Source organism: Eublepharis macularius, chromosome 11, assembly GCF_028583425.1.
Source record: "Eublepharis macularius isolate TG4126 chromosome 11, MPM_Emac_v1.0, whole genome shotgun sequence".
Lineage (NCBI taxonomy): Eukaryota > Metazoa > Chordata > Lepidosauria > Squamata > Eublepharidae > Eublepharis > Eublepharis macularius.
Genome location: NC_072800.1, coordinates 6,763,064 through 6,780,810, shown reverse-complemented (window position 1 = coordinate 6,780,810; position 17,747 = coordinate 6,763,064). Strand labels below are relative to the sequence as shown.

Genomic DNA, 17,747 nt, shown 5'->3' with positions numbered 1-17,747 from the left:
TGTTATTTCTTTAATGGTTTAGATGTAATGTCAAATAAAAAAAAAATTGTTGTATGAATGAGGCCTGTTACTGTATTTCTCCCCCCCCCCATCCCCCACATAGAGTAACTTACTATTTTTCAGTTCACAGCAGGATTTGAACTCATAAAAACAGTATGGGTTCCAGTTTTAGTTTTCAGAGAAAGCCCCACAGCTCGCCTATTCAGATGTAACAGTAAGTTATGATCTCCATGAAACCTAAAGCCACTAATTGATTTCAAATGGCAGGGCTTGATACGATGTGAATAAATACTATTCACATTATATCAAGCCATGGTTCTTGTGAAGACAGAGGGTATCCAACTGAGGGGTGATTCCCCCCAGCAGACCTGGAGGCAGGGTTAACTTACAGATTCCTGTCTCCAACAGTGGGAGTTTGCTTCCTTCCTTTGCAAAGAGAGCAGGATTTCAGAGGGAGCTGTATATTAGCGTTCCTAGGCCTTTCTTTTCTTTGCAACTTCTTGTTCCTTTATCTACCCCTTTCTGCTTTGGAATGCCTATACCCTTCTTACTGTCATTATTTTTTCCTGCTTTCAAAGTAGCTGTATTGATGGTGATGCGGCAAAAAAATGAGATTTCATCTGCTGTCTCTTCTGAAGGCAGTTTGTGGAGGGTACTGCTGAACTGTGAATTTTCACCAAATTAGTAGTTTTGGCATATGTATATTTTTAGAAGTGGCGGGTTGAATAGGAGCTGGTTTTTCCTTCTCTCTATAGCTAATCACTTGCAATACGTGCATGAAGACAACAAGGCATTATGGAAAAAGCAGAGAATGTTGGAATATGAAAATATCAACCTTTGAAACTCCAACACCTTTGAATAAAACTACACCTTTCAGCCACAGTCATTCAGCATCTAAAAGAAAGAAACTGACACCAGCTTCCAGGTATTTATTTCCTATACATAGAGATGGTAAGCAAACAATAATTAACTAAGTAAGCTATAAACGTTTGGGTGGATTTATTTATGTCATTTATTGTAGTAACGACACGAGACAGGATCTGGATGCAAAGTCTGTCCCTCCAAGATGGAGGCGAGAGTTTTATTGAGAAAGCTTTCAGGAACCCGGAAAAGAGCAATGCCCATATATGTCTATAGCAACCGTTACACATTCTCAATCAGTCACAGGCAGATGGGCAAGTATGCTGTGATCATGCTTTTGTCTTATCTATGAAGCGTAGCGAGAGGAACACAGTGGACCTTAAAAGACATGTAAGAATATTACTTAGAGTGTATGGGAATGTTGTGCTCTGAGAATGATGAGAGACTTATTGTTACACATTTAAACTACTCCCTGAGTCTTCCCGTGTGGCATGCCAACTGACCAGGAGATCAGGAATGTAGTAATGTAAAGAGCAATTAATGGAGGCTGTGTGGCATGCCTACTCCGGCCTACAATTTATACCCCGTTTTCCTCCCCAATGGGGACCCAAAGCGCCTGACAACATTCTCCCCGTCTTTATTTTATCCTCACAACTACCTTGTAAGGTACGTGATTTGTTTAGAAAAGTTCTATGCTCTCTCTTCAGGGAACCTTACTGAGGTAGCTTACAAAACGATTTGGTCATGTGTGTGTGGGGAAAGTATCTGTGGCCAGAGGGCTGCACAGAATGGAGGAAGTACAGCTGTCGGTGCTGTGAGGTATAGTGGACTCCCTCCCCTTACCTGGGTGGGCTGTTTTGTCCTTGAAGACCTAGTTGCAAGCATGCAGTTGAGGTCCTGGCAATGATCTGGATCTGCAGCCACGTTTATGTCCTTTTTGTCCTTTGCAATTGTTGTGCAAAATGTCCCATCACTGAAGCCCACCCTTGTGTGCCTCTTGTTTTTTTTGTCTTGGTATATGACATTTAATATATAAAATCTATCTTTTGCTGATCAGCAGAGGCAGTGTGCCATGATTCAGGGCAAGCTAAGTGGAAGCCCTATTTTCTGCTGTGACTAGAGAAGAGACAATTGAGCATTCATCGTTGCCTTTGATATGAGTGTGCTGCCTCATCTCACCTCCTTGGTTGGAATAACAAGGTTGTCCCTGTGCTGGGCTGGATTCCTGAATTAGCATGGGGTGCAAACTAACATGCTGTCCCTCTCCTGCCACCTTTTCTGCTCTGCCTAGTTTCCCCCATCACGGTTGTGGAGTCTTCCAAGCATAAGGGATACGCCACTGGTAGTCTCCTGCTGGAGTAAATGTGTTCGTATGGTGTTGTGTGTTTCCATAAATAAGCATAGGTTGCTTATGCCAGCAGAAAGGGATTTAGGAGCATTGCTCTCCTTCCTACTGAGTGTAACTCAAGAATGGAATCACTTTCTGTGTATCAGTTGAAAACCACACTGGCAAAGTGTGAATATATATGAAAGTTTATTTTAAAATACGTAAGACCCTTTTTCTATGGATGTTTGTATATGGGAACATTTGTTTCACACCTAGTTTATCAACATTAATGCTGTTGTTGACAATCTTAGTTCTTAATATCGTGTATCATCTTCCACTTCAGAACTTCTACACCTGGGCAGTCAACACCTCGTTTCTCCTCCAAGAGTCCCAAAAACGCCAAATCTAACTTCAGTCGACTGAAGAGGCTGCTTAGCCTTGAAGAGAAGAAAAAAAATGATAAAGGGGACCTGAAGAACTTCTTATTGTCACTTTAAAATCTTAATCAACATACCGTGTAATTGAGGCCGTGAAAAGGAATTCAGTTTGTTCAAGAAATGGTTATATTGTAGAAGGAACGAAGATTGTTAACTGTACGTACACAGAGAATACTGTCATGTACTTTGCATGGGGCTGGCTTTGAGGATTATTTATGATGTGCACCTAGGTCCAAATGTGGAAATATATTATACCTATTTCATTGGCTCTGGCTGGTAGTTATTTTCTGACCCAAATCACTGCTGATTTCTCTCTAAATCTCTTAAGTGGTTTTGGAACCCCACAGTATTTCAGGGATCACCATCTGCCACAGAGACCTTGTTCAGGCACTGCTCACTTACAGAGGTCCTCAGCTTTCCAGAGATTTTGCCTGGTCTCATCCCTTGCAAGTCCTTTTGCTGACGGATGAAGAGGTTCCTTTTAAAGAGCCCTTTGCCATTTAAGCGGTTGCTTTTGCTTAGTCTGGAATCATTTGTAATTTAGGGCTGCGCGACATCGCATTGGAGACCTGTGATCAGCCCTTTCTCCGCTGCAGCTGATGGCAGAAAACAGCCACTAGGGAGGGGGAGAAGCTCACTGCAGTTTCTGTAGTGAGCTTAACTTTTAGTCATGCCTGTATAATGGGGGTTCCTGATCTTTTTGAGCCTGCAGGCACCTTTGGAAATGTGACAGGGTGGTGGGCACAATCACAAAATGGTTGCTGCAGGAGGTGAAACTAATCAAAAAAGGTCCGGGAGTGAGGTTATGTATAACTGACTGAAGACACTGTCTTCAGCATTTCAGGCAGAAGCTGTGTTAAACGATGCTTTTAAAAATGAACGTACATACAAGTATTTGCTCATTTGGGAGTCTTTCTCCTTCAGACCACCCCCAAAATTACTGGCATTGATTGTGTGGGCCTAGCGTTGGATGCCGAGGAGAGGTTGGCAATATGCGTGGTGTACTGACCGCCTACTGCACCTGCATCTTCCCTGTCTGGTCTGTTGGAGGCGGTGGCCGGCTGGGCCCTGGAATTCCCGAGACACTTGGTTATTGGGGATTTCAGCGTCCATGCTGACGACAACGCCTCCACGCAGGCCATTGACCTGGTGTCCTCCATGGCGGCCCTAGGACTCTCCCAGTTGGTTCACCAAGAAGCTTCGCCAGATGAAGCGGTCTCTGAGACGACTAGAGCGAGTGTGGAGGTGGGGGCACGACGAAGAGGCAAGAACATCTTATAGGATGTTTATGAAAGCCTATGAGTTGGCAGTGAAAGCAGCAAAGAGGGATTTCTTTGCTGCTTCCATGGCGTCCGCTAGCTCACGCCCGGCTCAATTATTTCGAACAGTTCGGTCCTTGGTCTCCCTCTCTCAGGGAGACCACCAAATTCTTAATTCGACTATTGGCTGCGAGGCTTTTGCGAGCTATTTTGCAGGCAAAAACTTGTCCCTTCACCGTGGCCTGCCGCCCACTGTTGATACAGTAAGGGAACTGGAGACCCCTTGGCCGTTTTCTGGGTCTGTATTAGATCATTTCAGGTTGCTCTCCTGGGATGAAGTTGACAGGATCCTGCAGGGGATGAGGCCAACCACCTCTCCTCTGGACCCTTGCCCATCCTGGCTGGTGAAGGCCAGCTTGGAGGGGCTACGGGACCATTTGGAGGCCATTGTTAACATCTCCCTGAGCTCTGGGGTTTTTCCAGGAGTGTTAACGGAGGCGGTGGTGCGGCCCCTCCTGAAAAAAACCATCTTTGGACCCCACCAACCCGTCCAGTTACCGTCCAGTGTCGAACCTCCCGTTCCTGGGCAAGGTGATTGAGTGGGTGGTGGCGGTACAACTGAAGAATTCCTGAATAATGCTGTAGTCCTGGACCCATTCCAGTCTGGCTTCCGTCCTGGCCATGGGACGGAGATGGCCTTGGTTGCCCTCACAGATGACCTTCACAGGCATCTGGATAGAGGTGGGTCGGCGCTGCTTGTGTTACTCGATCTCACAGCAGTGTTTGACACGGTCGACTATGATTTGTTGGACAGCTGTACAGTGGCTGGTCTCCTTTCTCCAGGGTCAAGATTGTTTTTTTGCATTGTTTTAGTATTGCTCATTTGTGCATCCCACTGTGCCAAGGGGGGGTGGGGGAGGTGAGTCCCACAAGTTAATAATGCATTCTGAAAGTTAGTAAAGCAGACTGAAGGCAGCCATTCTGAAGAACTTTGAGAGAGGCAAGTTAGACTACAATCCAATCCAATCCAATCCAATATACTTTATTGCTTCAGCACAGTCATAGCAAATAACAAAAAAGTACAATACTATTAATACGAATTACTACATCCTAAAATTTAAACCAAAGTTAACAAATCTCCATCTAGAACTCTAAATCCATAAAACCCATACATCATATAATATAGTGTAATAAGTACTACTAAGAGGAACTTATTGTTACCTTTAGAATAAAACTTACTTCAATAGTCTTAACTGTATTTTGTTTTCCGATGTTACAAACTTTGCCACTTGCATTGTAATCCATTTATCCTTATCTACCGGCAGCACCGCTAATTTGTCTTGCTCTGACCTCCCTGGCACCCGTTGCAGAATACCCGTTGCAGGCAGCCAGTCCTTTGCCTGCTTCATGTGGCAATGACTCAACCATCAAAAAGAAGCCCTGCTGCGAGAGCTTCTTCCTCCAGATGGAGTCAGCCAAAATGAACTTGTAAAAATGAACCCCTCTCCCTCCATGCTAAGGGACTTTATATCTTCACTTTCCCCACCCCCTTGTGGGCTGAAGAATCTTTTCTTGAAATCTCCAAGAGGATATAGTCTACCCCCTTGCACTTCCAAGTCTCTCTATCCCTAGATTCCACCTAAGGCATAAGCTGAATATTTCATCGTCGCCAGTCAGGTCATCCATTAGCATTTCTATAGCTTTGATGGTTGAGATGCTTGGATGTCAGAAACTGGGATTTGGACAATGTGATCATGAAATGCAAGAACTTTCGGGATGCCAGCTCTGGGTTGGGCAATGCCTGAAATTTTGGGGACGGAAAGGACTTCAGCAGGATATAATGCCATAGATTCCACCCTCCAAAGTTTCCACTTCTTCCAGGGAATTTGATCTCGATACTCTAGGGATCCCCTGCTAGGTACTCTAGAGATTCCCTGCTAGGGATTGGGAGTGGGTTTTCCCCCACTTTCACCTTCAACCCCCCTCCACAACTCACCTGGCTGGCAGGGGAGAAAGGTGTGGGAATGGGCCTCCCAGGCGCACTCTTGGGGTGGCGCGACAACGTCACTCCCAGGAGTGATGTTATTGTACCACCTGAGAGCATGCATGCATTTTGCAGTGGGCTGATTTGGGCCCCAAATGGGCCAACTAAGGCTCGTTTGAGGCCCATATTGGTCCGTTGTGAAGTGCATGCATGTTTCTGCACCTGCGTGATGACGTCACCCGGAAATACCATCGCCGGAAGTGATATCATTACACAAATGTGGGGGCAGTGCACGCAAAGCGCGTGCAAGTGAATCATGCTGGACTGCGAGCAAGGTACGTTCCAGGTCCCCAGCCTCCCACTGGGGTAGTAAGGGGACCTGGCAACCCTAGGGTGCTTCTGCAATCAGTTGTAATACTAGGAGATCTCCAGGCCTTACCAGGAGACTGGCAACCCTATGTAAATCCCTAGCCTTCACATGTACAAGTGTACACAGGAAGGCTTGCTCTATGTGACCAGGAACACTGGCAAATGACCTCAGAGGGCACTATTTGTTCCATTGGTGGGTGTGTGTGTGTGTGTGCACATGCTCTGGAGTGTGACTGACAGTCCTTGTTGCAGTCACCTGTTAAATGTGATGCCTCGTTTGTGCCTTAGTGGATGTGTGTGAGGTTTTGTCTTATCGCAATGTGCTCTGTGGCAGAATGTTTCATGCTAGCATTGTGGCTTCCAAAGCCACTTCACAGCAGTTTTGCAGCATCTTAATTCAGCAGTGTATGCGCTGTATTGAACTTGTTGCTTTCCTGGGAAGGGCACAGGAGGTGAAAAACCCAAAAGACAATGAAACAAGCTCAGTCTTGTTATTTGTATCAATCTCAGTTTTGCTCCACTTCATCCAGATATATAAATATATAGTCCCTAAAGAACAGAAGTGTCTCATGTTATGTCACTAAAGTCCATGTTCTGTATCCCTTTTCAGACTTTCATATTCCATGTACTAGCAACACAAGGGGATCATGTCTCTTATTTTTCAACCTCCCTACCTTAATAATAATAACATTCAATTTATACACCGCCCTTCAGGACAACTTAATGCCCACTCAGAGCGGTTTACGAAGCATGTTATTATTATCCCCACAACCAGGGCCGATTCCAGATGGCTAACGTTCACGCGGGACATCGCGCCTCGTTGTGGGGAAAATGCGAAATATCGCGTTTCCTCGTGCGAGTTTTGCGCGTCGTTGTGCGACGTTGCGCAAAACTCGTGCGAGGAAACGCGATATTTCGCATTTTCCCCGCAACGAGGCGCGACGTTCCGCGTGAACGTTAGCCATCTAGAATCGGCCCAGGGCTTTTTTCCAGCAGGAATGTGGTAGAACGGAGTTCTGGCACCTCTTATAAATGGACACATGGCTGGTAGCCCTGCCCCCTGATCTCCAGAAAGAGGGGAGTTTAGATTGCCCTCCGCACTGCTTGGCGGTGGGGAGGGCAGTCTAAACACCCCTCTGTCTGGAGATCAGGGGGCGGGACCACTGGCTATGTGACCATTTTCACTTAGGGCAATTTAAACTTTAAAAAATTCCCCTCTTGTTCCAGCTGACCCAAAGTGACATCATTGTGTGGTCTTGAGTCCAACCACCTCTTTTTCCAGAAAAAAAGACCTGCCTACAACAAACACCCTGTGAGGTGGGTGGGGCTGAAAGAGCTCCAAAGAGCTGTGACTAGCCCAAGGTCACCCAGCTGGCTTCAAGCAGAAGAGTGGGGGATCAAACCTGGCTCTCCAGATTAGAGTCCTGCCACTCTTAACTACTACACCAAACTGGCTCCCTTCCTGATACCTGAATAGCTGCTGCCATTCGGAGTAAACAGTACCAATAAGCCAATCCAATATCAGGCTGCCTTGAGTCACAGTATAAAGGGGGTCTACAAATTAAGTAAGTAGATAAATATTTTTTCTCATGCTAGATTTATATTACTGTTTTTTAATATTTCATTTTTTTAATTTTTTTTTATTTTTACATTTTTATTGAAGTAAAACAAGTGCAATGTACAAACTTATATCCATACAACAAGTAGGTTCAACAGTAACGAAGGGGGAGGAGATGAAACAGGAGACAGTTAAAGCAGGTAAGGTCAACAATATACATTTTGTCAGAATTATACAGTTATAATATGAAACCTCTAGCGAGGGTTATTGCTTGAAGTGCTTTTGATTTGGGTTGAATATTATTGTTATCAACATAGTCAAAAAACGGAAGCCATTTTTCCATAAACTTAGAGTTTACCGGAAATTGTTCTGCTATCTGAAAGTCGTTGTGGATTTTTTTCTAGGATGAAATGATTCCATACTTTTTCAAACCGTGAATCTACAGAGGGTGCCTTTTCTTTTTTCCATTCTAGCGCTATTTCATTTTTTGCTACCACAAGAAATGTTGCAATCAATTCTCTCCTAATCTTAGGAATGTTTAGGTCTCCCCACTGACTTAAAAAATGATTTTTGGGTCCAGAGGAATTACATACCCTGTGATTGCCTTAACTGCCTCAATCATTTCTTCCCAGAATTTTTTTATGATTGCACATTCCCACCAGCAGTAGGCAAACGAGCCTATTTCCCCACATTTTTTCCAACACAGTGGTGAAGCTGAGGGAAATAAGTGTGATAGTTTCTTCGGTGTAAGGTACCACCTGTGGATAATCTTAAATGATTGTATCTTGGTTTGGATAACCTTTGAATTAAATATATCAGAAGACCAAACCTTTTTCCATGTCTCTGTAGAACGGTCTATATTGCAGTCATTGGCCCAGCTAGATTGGCAGGGTAATTGCTCCTTATTCACTGTTTTTAATAAGATGGAGTACAGTATAGAGATCATTCCTTTTTTCTGTGATGTGTATGCTTGTAGGACTTGTTCAAACTCTGTCAGAGGTGTTTTCATTATTGTATTTAGGCCGAATTGTTCTGTCATATTTTTTATCTGTAAATACCTAAACCATAACAGTCTTTGCTTTAGTTTGCCTTCTAATTCTGTTTTCCCTAGGATACCTGTGTGTGAGACTATATCAGCTATTCATGTCATTTTGGCCTGTTGGAACAGAGTTGTAAATGGAGGTTCTTGGCCTGGAGGGAACCAAGTTTGGTTGATAAAGGATGAAAATCTGGACTTCCCTGGGACTAGTTTATCTTTGTATTTATCCCATAACTGCAGTATTGCTAATAAAAACCTGTTGTTGCAAATATTTTTGGGTCTGTTTATTTGCTTGTTCCATATTACATCGTTGAAGGAAAGTTTGGGAATTAGAGCCTGGGAGAGGTTGACCCATTCTGATGTATTGGTTACAGAAATGAGTTGAAGTAAGTTGAGTAGTCTTATCGCTACATGGTATAAATTAAGGTCTGGAAAATTAAATCCCCCCTCTCCAGTTTTCCTTCTCAGCGTGGAATATGAGATCCTTGGATGTTTATTTTGCCAAAGGAATCGATTGAGCAGAGTTTGCCATTGTGTAATTAGTGTTTAGGGGATCATTCCTGGAATTGCCCTAAATATGAAAAGAAATTTGGGTAAAATAAAAGCTTTTATTAGGTGGAATCTATCGTACCAGCTGAGATTAAGCTTATCCCACTTAGTGATATCTGATTTTACTTGATTTACTATTCTTTCGTGATTTAATTTGATGAGGTCATTCAGATTGGAAGAAATATTGATACCAAGGTATGTTAGGTGTTTTGAAGCCCATTGATATTTATATTGCTTTTCTATTTGTTTTCCGGTACTATATGCCAAATTGATAGGGAGGATTTGTGACTTTGCTTGATTAACAACCAGTCCAGAGATACCACCGAATACAGAAAGTAGGGAATGAAGAGATGTCAAGGAGGTTGTCGGGTTAGTTAGGTAGATTAGCATGTCATCAGCAAATAGTGATATTTTGAAACTGCATTTTTCAATGGGGATTCCTTTAATATTTGTATCGTCTCTTAGAGCTATTGCAAATGGTTCCAATGCTATTGCAAATAGTATGGGGGACAATGGGCAGCCCTGTCTAGTGCCTCTATTAATTACTATTTTTTCTGAGCGTAGTCCATTCAGTTTGATATTTACTGTGGGTTGTGAATAAATAGCTTTAATAGTATTTAGGAAATTTTCTCCGAAACCTAAGAATTGAAGGGTATTGCACAGGTACTTTTTTTCAACCGAATCAAATGCTTTTTGTATATCCAAAGACAAAAACAAGGCTTCTATCTTGTTATTTTTGCAATGTTCAATCAAATTCAAAGTTTTAAAGATATTATCTGTGATCTCCCTTTTAGGCATAAAGCCGGCCTGATTTGTATGAATATAATTAGTTATGAATGAATTTAAGCGTCTCACCAAAATTGAAGTAAAAAGCTTATAATCATGATTAAGAAGCGAGATTGGACGATAGGAAGCCGCCTTCATTGGGTCTTTTCCTTGTTTATGTATCACGACTATATCTGCCATGGTCCAAGTGGGGGGTAATTTACCCTCTTTTAAAACCAAATTGCATGAGTCAGTTAAGCGTTGGGCTAATAAAACCGCATATTTTTTATAAAATTCTGATGGGTATCCATCAGGACCTGTGGCTTTGTTGTTTTTGGCCAGTTTAATCGCTTCTAAGGTCTCCTGTAATGAGATAGGTTTTTCTAAATAGCTTTGTGATTCTCCTCCAATTTTTTGACATTTTTAAGCGAATTTAAGAAATCCATTATCTTATTTTGTTCTGGCTTTTTTGTTGAATATAAATTTGTATAGAATTCTTTAAATATTTGTAGAATCGATTTGGAGCTGTGGCAGTTTACCCCATTTTTGTCTTGAAGTAGATGAATATAATTATTCATGTTTTTCTGTTTTATTTTGTTTGATAAGTTTCTTAGGGCTTTGGAGGTATTAAACCAATATTTTTGCTTTGTCTTAAGTAAATTTCTATATACACCATTGGTTTCTAGCGTTTCTAGAATTTTGCGTTGGGCAGTTAATTCCTGATACGTTTTTTTGCTTCCTGTAAGTTTATGTTTATTTTCCAAATTTTTAATAGCCTCTGTTAGTTCCCGCCTGTATTTTATCTTTTCTCTGTTTATTTTTGCCGAGAGCGCAATAATGTGCCCTCTGGCCACTGTCTTAATCGTGTCCCAAAGAATATTAGCTCCTATTCCCTCTGTGTTGTTATCAGCTATGACTGTTCCTATTATCCTTTCTATTTCCTTGGCTGGCTGACTGTTATAGAGTAGGTGTTTTGGCATACACCATTGTGTGTAGTCCTGGTTTTGTATTTTGGACTTTACAGTTACATTGACCCACGAATGGTCCGATATTAGACAGGAGCCAATTTGGGAATCACTTACGTGATCTATTAATGAGTTAGAAACTAAAATAAAATCAATCCTTGTGTATGAGTTATGTCTCTGGGAGTAGTAGGTAAAGTAGTAGGTAAAGTCCTTCTCCCCCACATCCGTAAGATTATATTTTTGTAGGATAGGTTTGAGTTTAGACTTTTTGTCTTTTTGGTTACTTTTCCTTCCAAAGTTTGATTTATCCCATTTGTAGTCGATTATGTAGTTAAAGTCTCCCCCCACTATGAGATGGCCTTCCTGGAAATCCTTTAATTTTCCTAGTGCTTCTTCCATAAAATTTAGTTGTTGGGTGTTGGGGGCATAAATGGATGCGAAAGTATAACTTTGGTCTCCTATTAAACCTTTAATAAAAATGAATCGCCCTTTGGCATCTTTAAGAGTTTTTTGTGTTGAAATGGGAGATCCTTTGTTAATAAAATCGCTACCCCTCGTGACTTAGAGTTACCTGCTGCATAATACTGTGAGTGGATCCAACGTGCCTTTAAGATGTCTGTATCGTTGTTTTTAGCATGAGTTTCCTGCAAGAAAATTATTTGAGATTTAGTCTTAGCCAATGCTGCAATAACTCTCCTTCGTTTTATAGGATTCCCCAAACCTCTTACATTCAGAGTGGTCATTTTAAACATAGAAGCCATATTATAATATCTATATCACTGTTCCAACTACAAAACACAGATTTCAATCAGATACCTTTAGGAAGAAGATTAACAGTATACAGTATACAAGTAGATATCTTACTCTGTTTTCACCCTCTTATTTCAAGAACCCTTATATCTGTCTCTTGTGGTTTATTACTATTATCGATCTAGTATAGTAAAATAGATGTTTATTTTCTTTCGTTTTCTTAGCCTCTTTTTTTTTTAACTAACCGAACTAACTCCCCCCCTTTTTCCCTCTCTCCCACCTTTCCTTCTTTTTTGTATTTTTTATTTTTTTATTATTTATTTTGATTAACCTGTAGTAAACACTTTAACTATCTATAGCACACTAAAAACAATTACCTTCTTATACACTTCTTATACACTTGTTTGCTCCTGTTCTCTTCTAAGTCTTACTATCCCTCCTTTTCTTTCCCCTAGTTGTGAACCTTTTTTCAGCACTAATTTGTAACTTCTTACCCTATCCCCCCTTTCCCCCTCCCCTTGTCCCTTAATATAACAATTAATTCAGTAAACACACTTATATAATTTTTTAGATGGATTAACTCTCAGTATCGGTGTTCTCAGCTGGTCCCAGAACTTTCAAACTGGTGCGTTGTTCCTACGCCCCAGTTTTGGAAAACAAGGTTCCCAAATGAAAAGTTCTCTTACCACGGAGCTGAGCTGAGGTCTCTTTGGTTACATACATACACTCTAACCCTGACATTCCGCCTCCTCTAAGATGCCCCTCCCCCAGGCTTATGCAGATAACGATTATGAAAAGCCTTAATTAACTTAGGAGCATGAACATGTACAGAGTGCACCCATTCATCAAACCCAGAGTCAAAGTCTTTCCATCTGATAAGATAAAACAGTTGATTTCTTTTAAGCTTAGAGTCCAAAATTTGTTGTACTTCATAATGGGTTTGATCATCGATTAAGGTTGGGATAGGAGGGGCTCGAGTGTGCCATTGGTCTGCTGGTGGAGCCCTTTTTAACAGGCTGACATGGAAGGTATCATGAACATGGCGCAAGTTCTTTGGCAAATTTAAGGCAACAGTCACTTTGTTGATTACTTTACGAACAGGAAAGGGTCCCAGAAATTTCAAAACTAATTTGCGGCTGGTTTGAGTTACTTTCAAGTTTTTTGTTGAGAGGTAAACAAGGTCTCCTGGTTGTAATTCCCATTCGGCCACACGACGGCGGTCTGCGTATTTTTTGTAATCCTGTTTGGCTTTGTCGAGGTGTTTTTTAATTAGAGTCCATTGTTGAGTAGCTTCCCCCCACCAGTCTGAAACGTCCTTGGTTACCGAAGTAGGAGGGGGGAGCGCTTCAAACGGGAAGGGTTTGAAGTGGAAGCCATAAACGACCTTAAAGGGAGTTTCTCCAGTGGAGGCATGTACACTGTTATTATACGAGAATTCTGCTAGGGGAAGTAAATCAACCCAGTTGTCCTGTTGGAAATTAATATAACAGCGGAGGAATTGTTCCAATATTTGATTAGTTTTTTCAGACTGTCCGTCGGTTTGCGGATGATGACTTGAACTTAAACCTTGCTCAATTCCCATAAATTGTAGAAGCTCCCGCCAGAAGTTGGCAACGAACTGCCCGCCGCGATCCGAAATCACCTTTGATGGAAAAGAATGTAGTTTTACAATGTGTTTTAAAAAGATATCTGCCAGTTTTCAAGCCGAAGGTATAGTGGTGCAAGGTATAAAATGAGCTTGTTTGGAAAATAAATCCACTACGACTAAAATACAATTGTGACCCTTGGAGGGGGGGTAGGTCGGTAATAAAATCCATGGATATTGTTTCCCATGGTCTGCTTGGCGTTTCTAAAGGTTGTAACAGTCCCGGCGGTTTGCCTTTGCGGGATTTGGCACTAAGACAAATGGGGCATGACACTACATATTGAGAAATGTCTTTGCGCATGCCCGGCCACCAAAATTGCCATTGTACTAAATGGAGTGTCTTTAAGTACCCATAGTGTCCAGCCGTAGGGGCATCGTGACAGCGTTGTAATACTTCTTTCCTTAAACTACTGGGTACATAGAAGCGGTCTCCCCAAAGCCATTCTCCTTGTTCTGATTGTTGCAATTTTTCCTTGGGTACGTTCCCCCCCTCCTTTTCCACTTCAGCTTTCAGTTTTAGTCTCCACCCTTGATCGGGTTGGGGAGGTTGGGTGGTGCGACTGCGCATGGTCACCACTCCCCCTAATTGCGTAGGCGAAAAGACGGTGTCTATCGTCTCCTCCCTTTTGCTCTTGTGCTGGGGCATGCGCGATAGAGCATCGGCAAGAAAGTTAGTTTTGCCAGGCAAAAAATTGAAAGTGAAATTGAATTTAGAGAAATATTCCGCCCAGCGCAGTTGTTTAGCATTAAGTCTTCTGGGACTGCGTAAGGCTTCTAAATTTTTGTGGTCTGTCCATACTTCAAAAGGATGATGGGCTCCTTCCAGCAAGTGCCTCCAGGCGGCAAGTGCTGCTTTTACAGCGAAAGCCTCCTTCTCCCAAACATTCCAATTTCTTTCAGCTTCAGAAAATTTCCGAGATAGAAAGGCACAGGGCTTAAGTTTACCGTCCTCCCCCCTCTGCAAGAGGACGCCTCCAATCGCAGTGTCGCTGGCATCAACCTGTACTACGAAGGGGCGATTTTCATCGGGGTGTTGTAGGACGGGTTCAGAAACGAATTGAGTTTTAAGGTGATTGAACGCCGCTTGGTTTTTAACAGTTCGGTTAGGGGAAGTGTTATTTGAGCAAAGTTCGCTATGAATTCTCTGTAGAAGTTGGCAAAGCCCAAGAAAGATTGCAATTCTTTGCGGGTAGAGGGTGTTTGCCAATTTTGTACGGCTTGTACTTTGCTTGGGTCCATTTTCAGACCATCTTTAGAGATACAGTATCCCAGATAAGTGAGTTCTGTTTTGTGAAACTCACATTTGGACAGTTTAATGGGTAACTTGTTACACATTAGAGTAGTCAGGACTTTTTTCACAAGCTCTACATGTTCTTCCGATTCTGAATAAATTAAAATGTCATCTAGGTACACTACTACTCCTTTGTATAAGAATTCATGCAATACTTCATTGATCATGGACATGTAAACCGAAGGGGCCCCGGCCAGACTGAACGGCATAACCAAATATTCATACTGGCCGAGGGGTGTATTAAAAGCGGTTTTCCATTCATCGCCTGCTCTGATACGAACGTGGAAGTAAGCGTCTTTTAAATCCAATTTTGTAAAGATCTTACCTTGTGCCACGACGTTGAGTAAATCCCGGATGAGTGGGATGGGGTAGGCGTTGCTGGAGGATACTGCGTTTAGTCCCCTAAAGTCTGTGCAAAGTCTTAGTCCCCCATCTTTCTTCTTAACGAAAAGTACTGGAGCAGCATGCGGACTGTTAGCAGGTCGGATAAATCCTCTTTGAAGATTGGTGTCAATGAATTTGCGGAATTCTTCCCTTTCGTTAGGGCTCATGGGGTACAGTCTGCCTTTGGGCAAAGATGCACCCGGTAATATCTCCACGGCACAGTCTGTCCTCCTGTGGGGAGGTAAAGAGTTGGCTTCTTCTTCAGTGAAAGCTTGAGTGTAAGCCCGGTACTGTTTGGGTATTTGGTTGATTTCTTCTTGAGTTAGAAGAGCTTGCTCACTGAGGGTAGGGTTGTTACCCCAATTTTGATTCCAACGGTGATTTTTACAAGTGTCATGGGAAAAAGTGATACTTCCAACTGCCCAGTCTATGTAGGGGTTGTGATCCCACAACCATCTGCTTCCCAGAATCAATGGATATTTGGCGGTGGCACTAATTACGAACGATCTTGTCTCCCAATGTTGTCCCATGCCTGTGATGACCGGCGCGGTTTCAGTAGTGACAGGATTCATGTTAGTGCCATCCGTTTGTTCAAAAATGACTGGAGTTTCCAGCTCTTTAATGGGAAGTACTAATCCATTTACTAAGGCTGGTGCAATGATGTCTCTAGAGCAGCCCGAATCTATGAGAGCTTGAATGCGGACATGCGTTTTTCTATCTGGATTCACCAATGTTACTGGTATGAAGAGTATGGACCCATGAGGTCTGTTCAAAGTAGGAACTGATTGATATTTGACCTGCCGTTTGGGTCCTTTTACGACAGATCCATTTCGTTTCCCGAGGCAGGACTCTCTGGATTTTCCTCTCCGGTTAGAGCTGTTGAATCATAGTCCATGATTTCTTCTAACTCTAACCCTCTCTCGGGAGGATTTCTACGAGAAGCCTCTCTGCCTCTTGTAGATCTAGGAGCTGGCATCGGGCGGGGTGGCGCAGGTGGAGCGGCGGGGGCTGGATGTCTTAGTTGGAGCGGAGCTCTTTGCACAGGCCGGTACGGACATTGCGACGCAAAGTGACCACTTTGGCCACACTGCAGGCACAATCCTTGTTGCCATCTAGCATCTCTCGCTCCTCTGGTAGCATATCCAGCCCCTCTGCCTCCTCTCACCAGAACGGAAGAGCGCCTTTGCCCAGCGTGTTGCTGTTGCTCAACTAAGCGCACTTCTTGCATGCGGTTTTCTACTTCACAAGTTAACTGAATCCACCCCAATAGGGTGGGGGGATTATCTTGCATAAGGGCTCTATCCAATAACTTGGGATTCATGCCTTGCTTGAATAGGATGATTTTGGTGGATTCCTCACACCTTGGGCATTTGGCGGCAAGCTGTCGGAATTTTGTAACATAGTCTCTAGCGGACATGTTGCCTTGCCTAATGGATTGCAATTCCGTCCTAGCTCTTGTCTCCTCTAAGGGATCTTCATATTGGGCTCGTAGTGCATCCACTAGCCCTTGAAGCGTATTTAACTCGAGGGCACCTATATCATAAAGGGCTACATACCAATCTGCAGCTTTTCCTTGAAGGCGGGATCCTAAGTGTTCGATTTGGCTGGCTTCATCTCCAAATAAATGTCCCCACCGATTAAAGAATTGTGAGGCTTGCATGAGAAAAAATCCTAATTTAGAAGGATCTCCATCAAACGTGGCTTCCAACTTCACCCAACCCAGCGGTAATTCCTGCTGCCTGGCCGCTGGCGCTGGTACCAGATAGTAATCGAGAGGTACCGGTTGCGGCTGTGGTTGAAACGGAGGTTGTTGGGGCCTTGGTTGTGGAAGCTGCGGAGGAGGGCCCCCCGGAATTGGTTGTAGCGGTGGAGGGGGTCCCCTTGGTGCAGGCAACATCGGCGCTGGTTGTAGTGGTGCCGGTTGTATTGGTAATGGTTGGACGGGAGGAGTACCTCGTGGTGCGGGCAATAGTGGTACTGGTGGCAGCGGTGCTGGGGGCATCCCTCTTGGTGCGGGCAATAACGGCGCTGGTTGTAGCGGTGTTGGGGGTGTCCCTCGTGGTGTGGGTAATAGTGGTACTGGTTGCAGTGGCACGGGCTGTAATGGGGGAGGAGTGCCTCTTGGGATGGGGGTTCCTCTTGGCCCAGGCGTTTGTAGCGGCCGAGGAGTAGTTCCCCTTCCAATCGGTCCTGGCAGCGGAGTGAGACGCGGAGTGGTGCCTCTTTGCAACGGCGCCAATAGTCTCGGTAGAAAGGGTTGTTCCCCCCCTCCCGGACGTTGGTGGTGGAATAATTGGCGGTGTGGCGGGAGCTTCTCCTGGAGGACGTTCCAGTGTACCCCTCGGGGTTGTCGGAGGTTCTTCTAAAGGTACTCCCCCATCGTCTCCATTCTCTTCCACCTCGTCTTCTACATCTGGGTTAGCACAGGTATCCTCACTTATCTCCGGAGTGGAGTCCGGTGGTTCATCAGGTTGCTGCAGTATATCCTGTACTGGAAGCGGTTGACCTGGTGCTCCAACCTCAGTCCTTGGGATATACTTTTGCAAGTTAGACAGGCTTTGACT

General features: G+C 43.6%; 1 protein-coding gene across 6 annotated transcripts in view; it reads left to right on the top strand.

Moving 5' to 3' along the window:
• Nucleotides 1-17,747, top strand: part of C11H18orf21 (chromosome 11 C18orf21 homolog) — a 31,742-nt gene that overhangs the window by 2,843 nt on the left and 11,152 nt on the right. The window contains exons 4-7 of one of the 6 annotated variants that reach the window (XR_008597847.1): nucleotides 756-925; nucleotides 2,532-2,781; nucleotides 7,520-7,802; nucleotides 8,907-9,105. Coding sequence is in view for 1 of the 6 variants with exons in the window: in XM_054991708.1 (XP_054847683.1) it covers nucleotides 756-925; nucleotides 2,532-2,685 (324 nt within the window). In the remaining 5 variants the exon portion in view is untranslated. Of the gene's footprint in view, nucleotides 1-755; nucleotides 926-1,021; nucleotides 1,252-2,531; nucleotides 2,892-7,519; nucleotides 7,996-8,906; nucleotides 9,106-17,747 lie in introns of those variants that run through there. The other 5 variants (XR_008597848.1, XR_008597849.1, XR_008597850.1 and 2 more) reach the window with 5 other exon arrangements.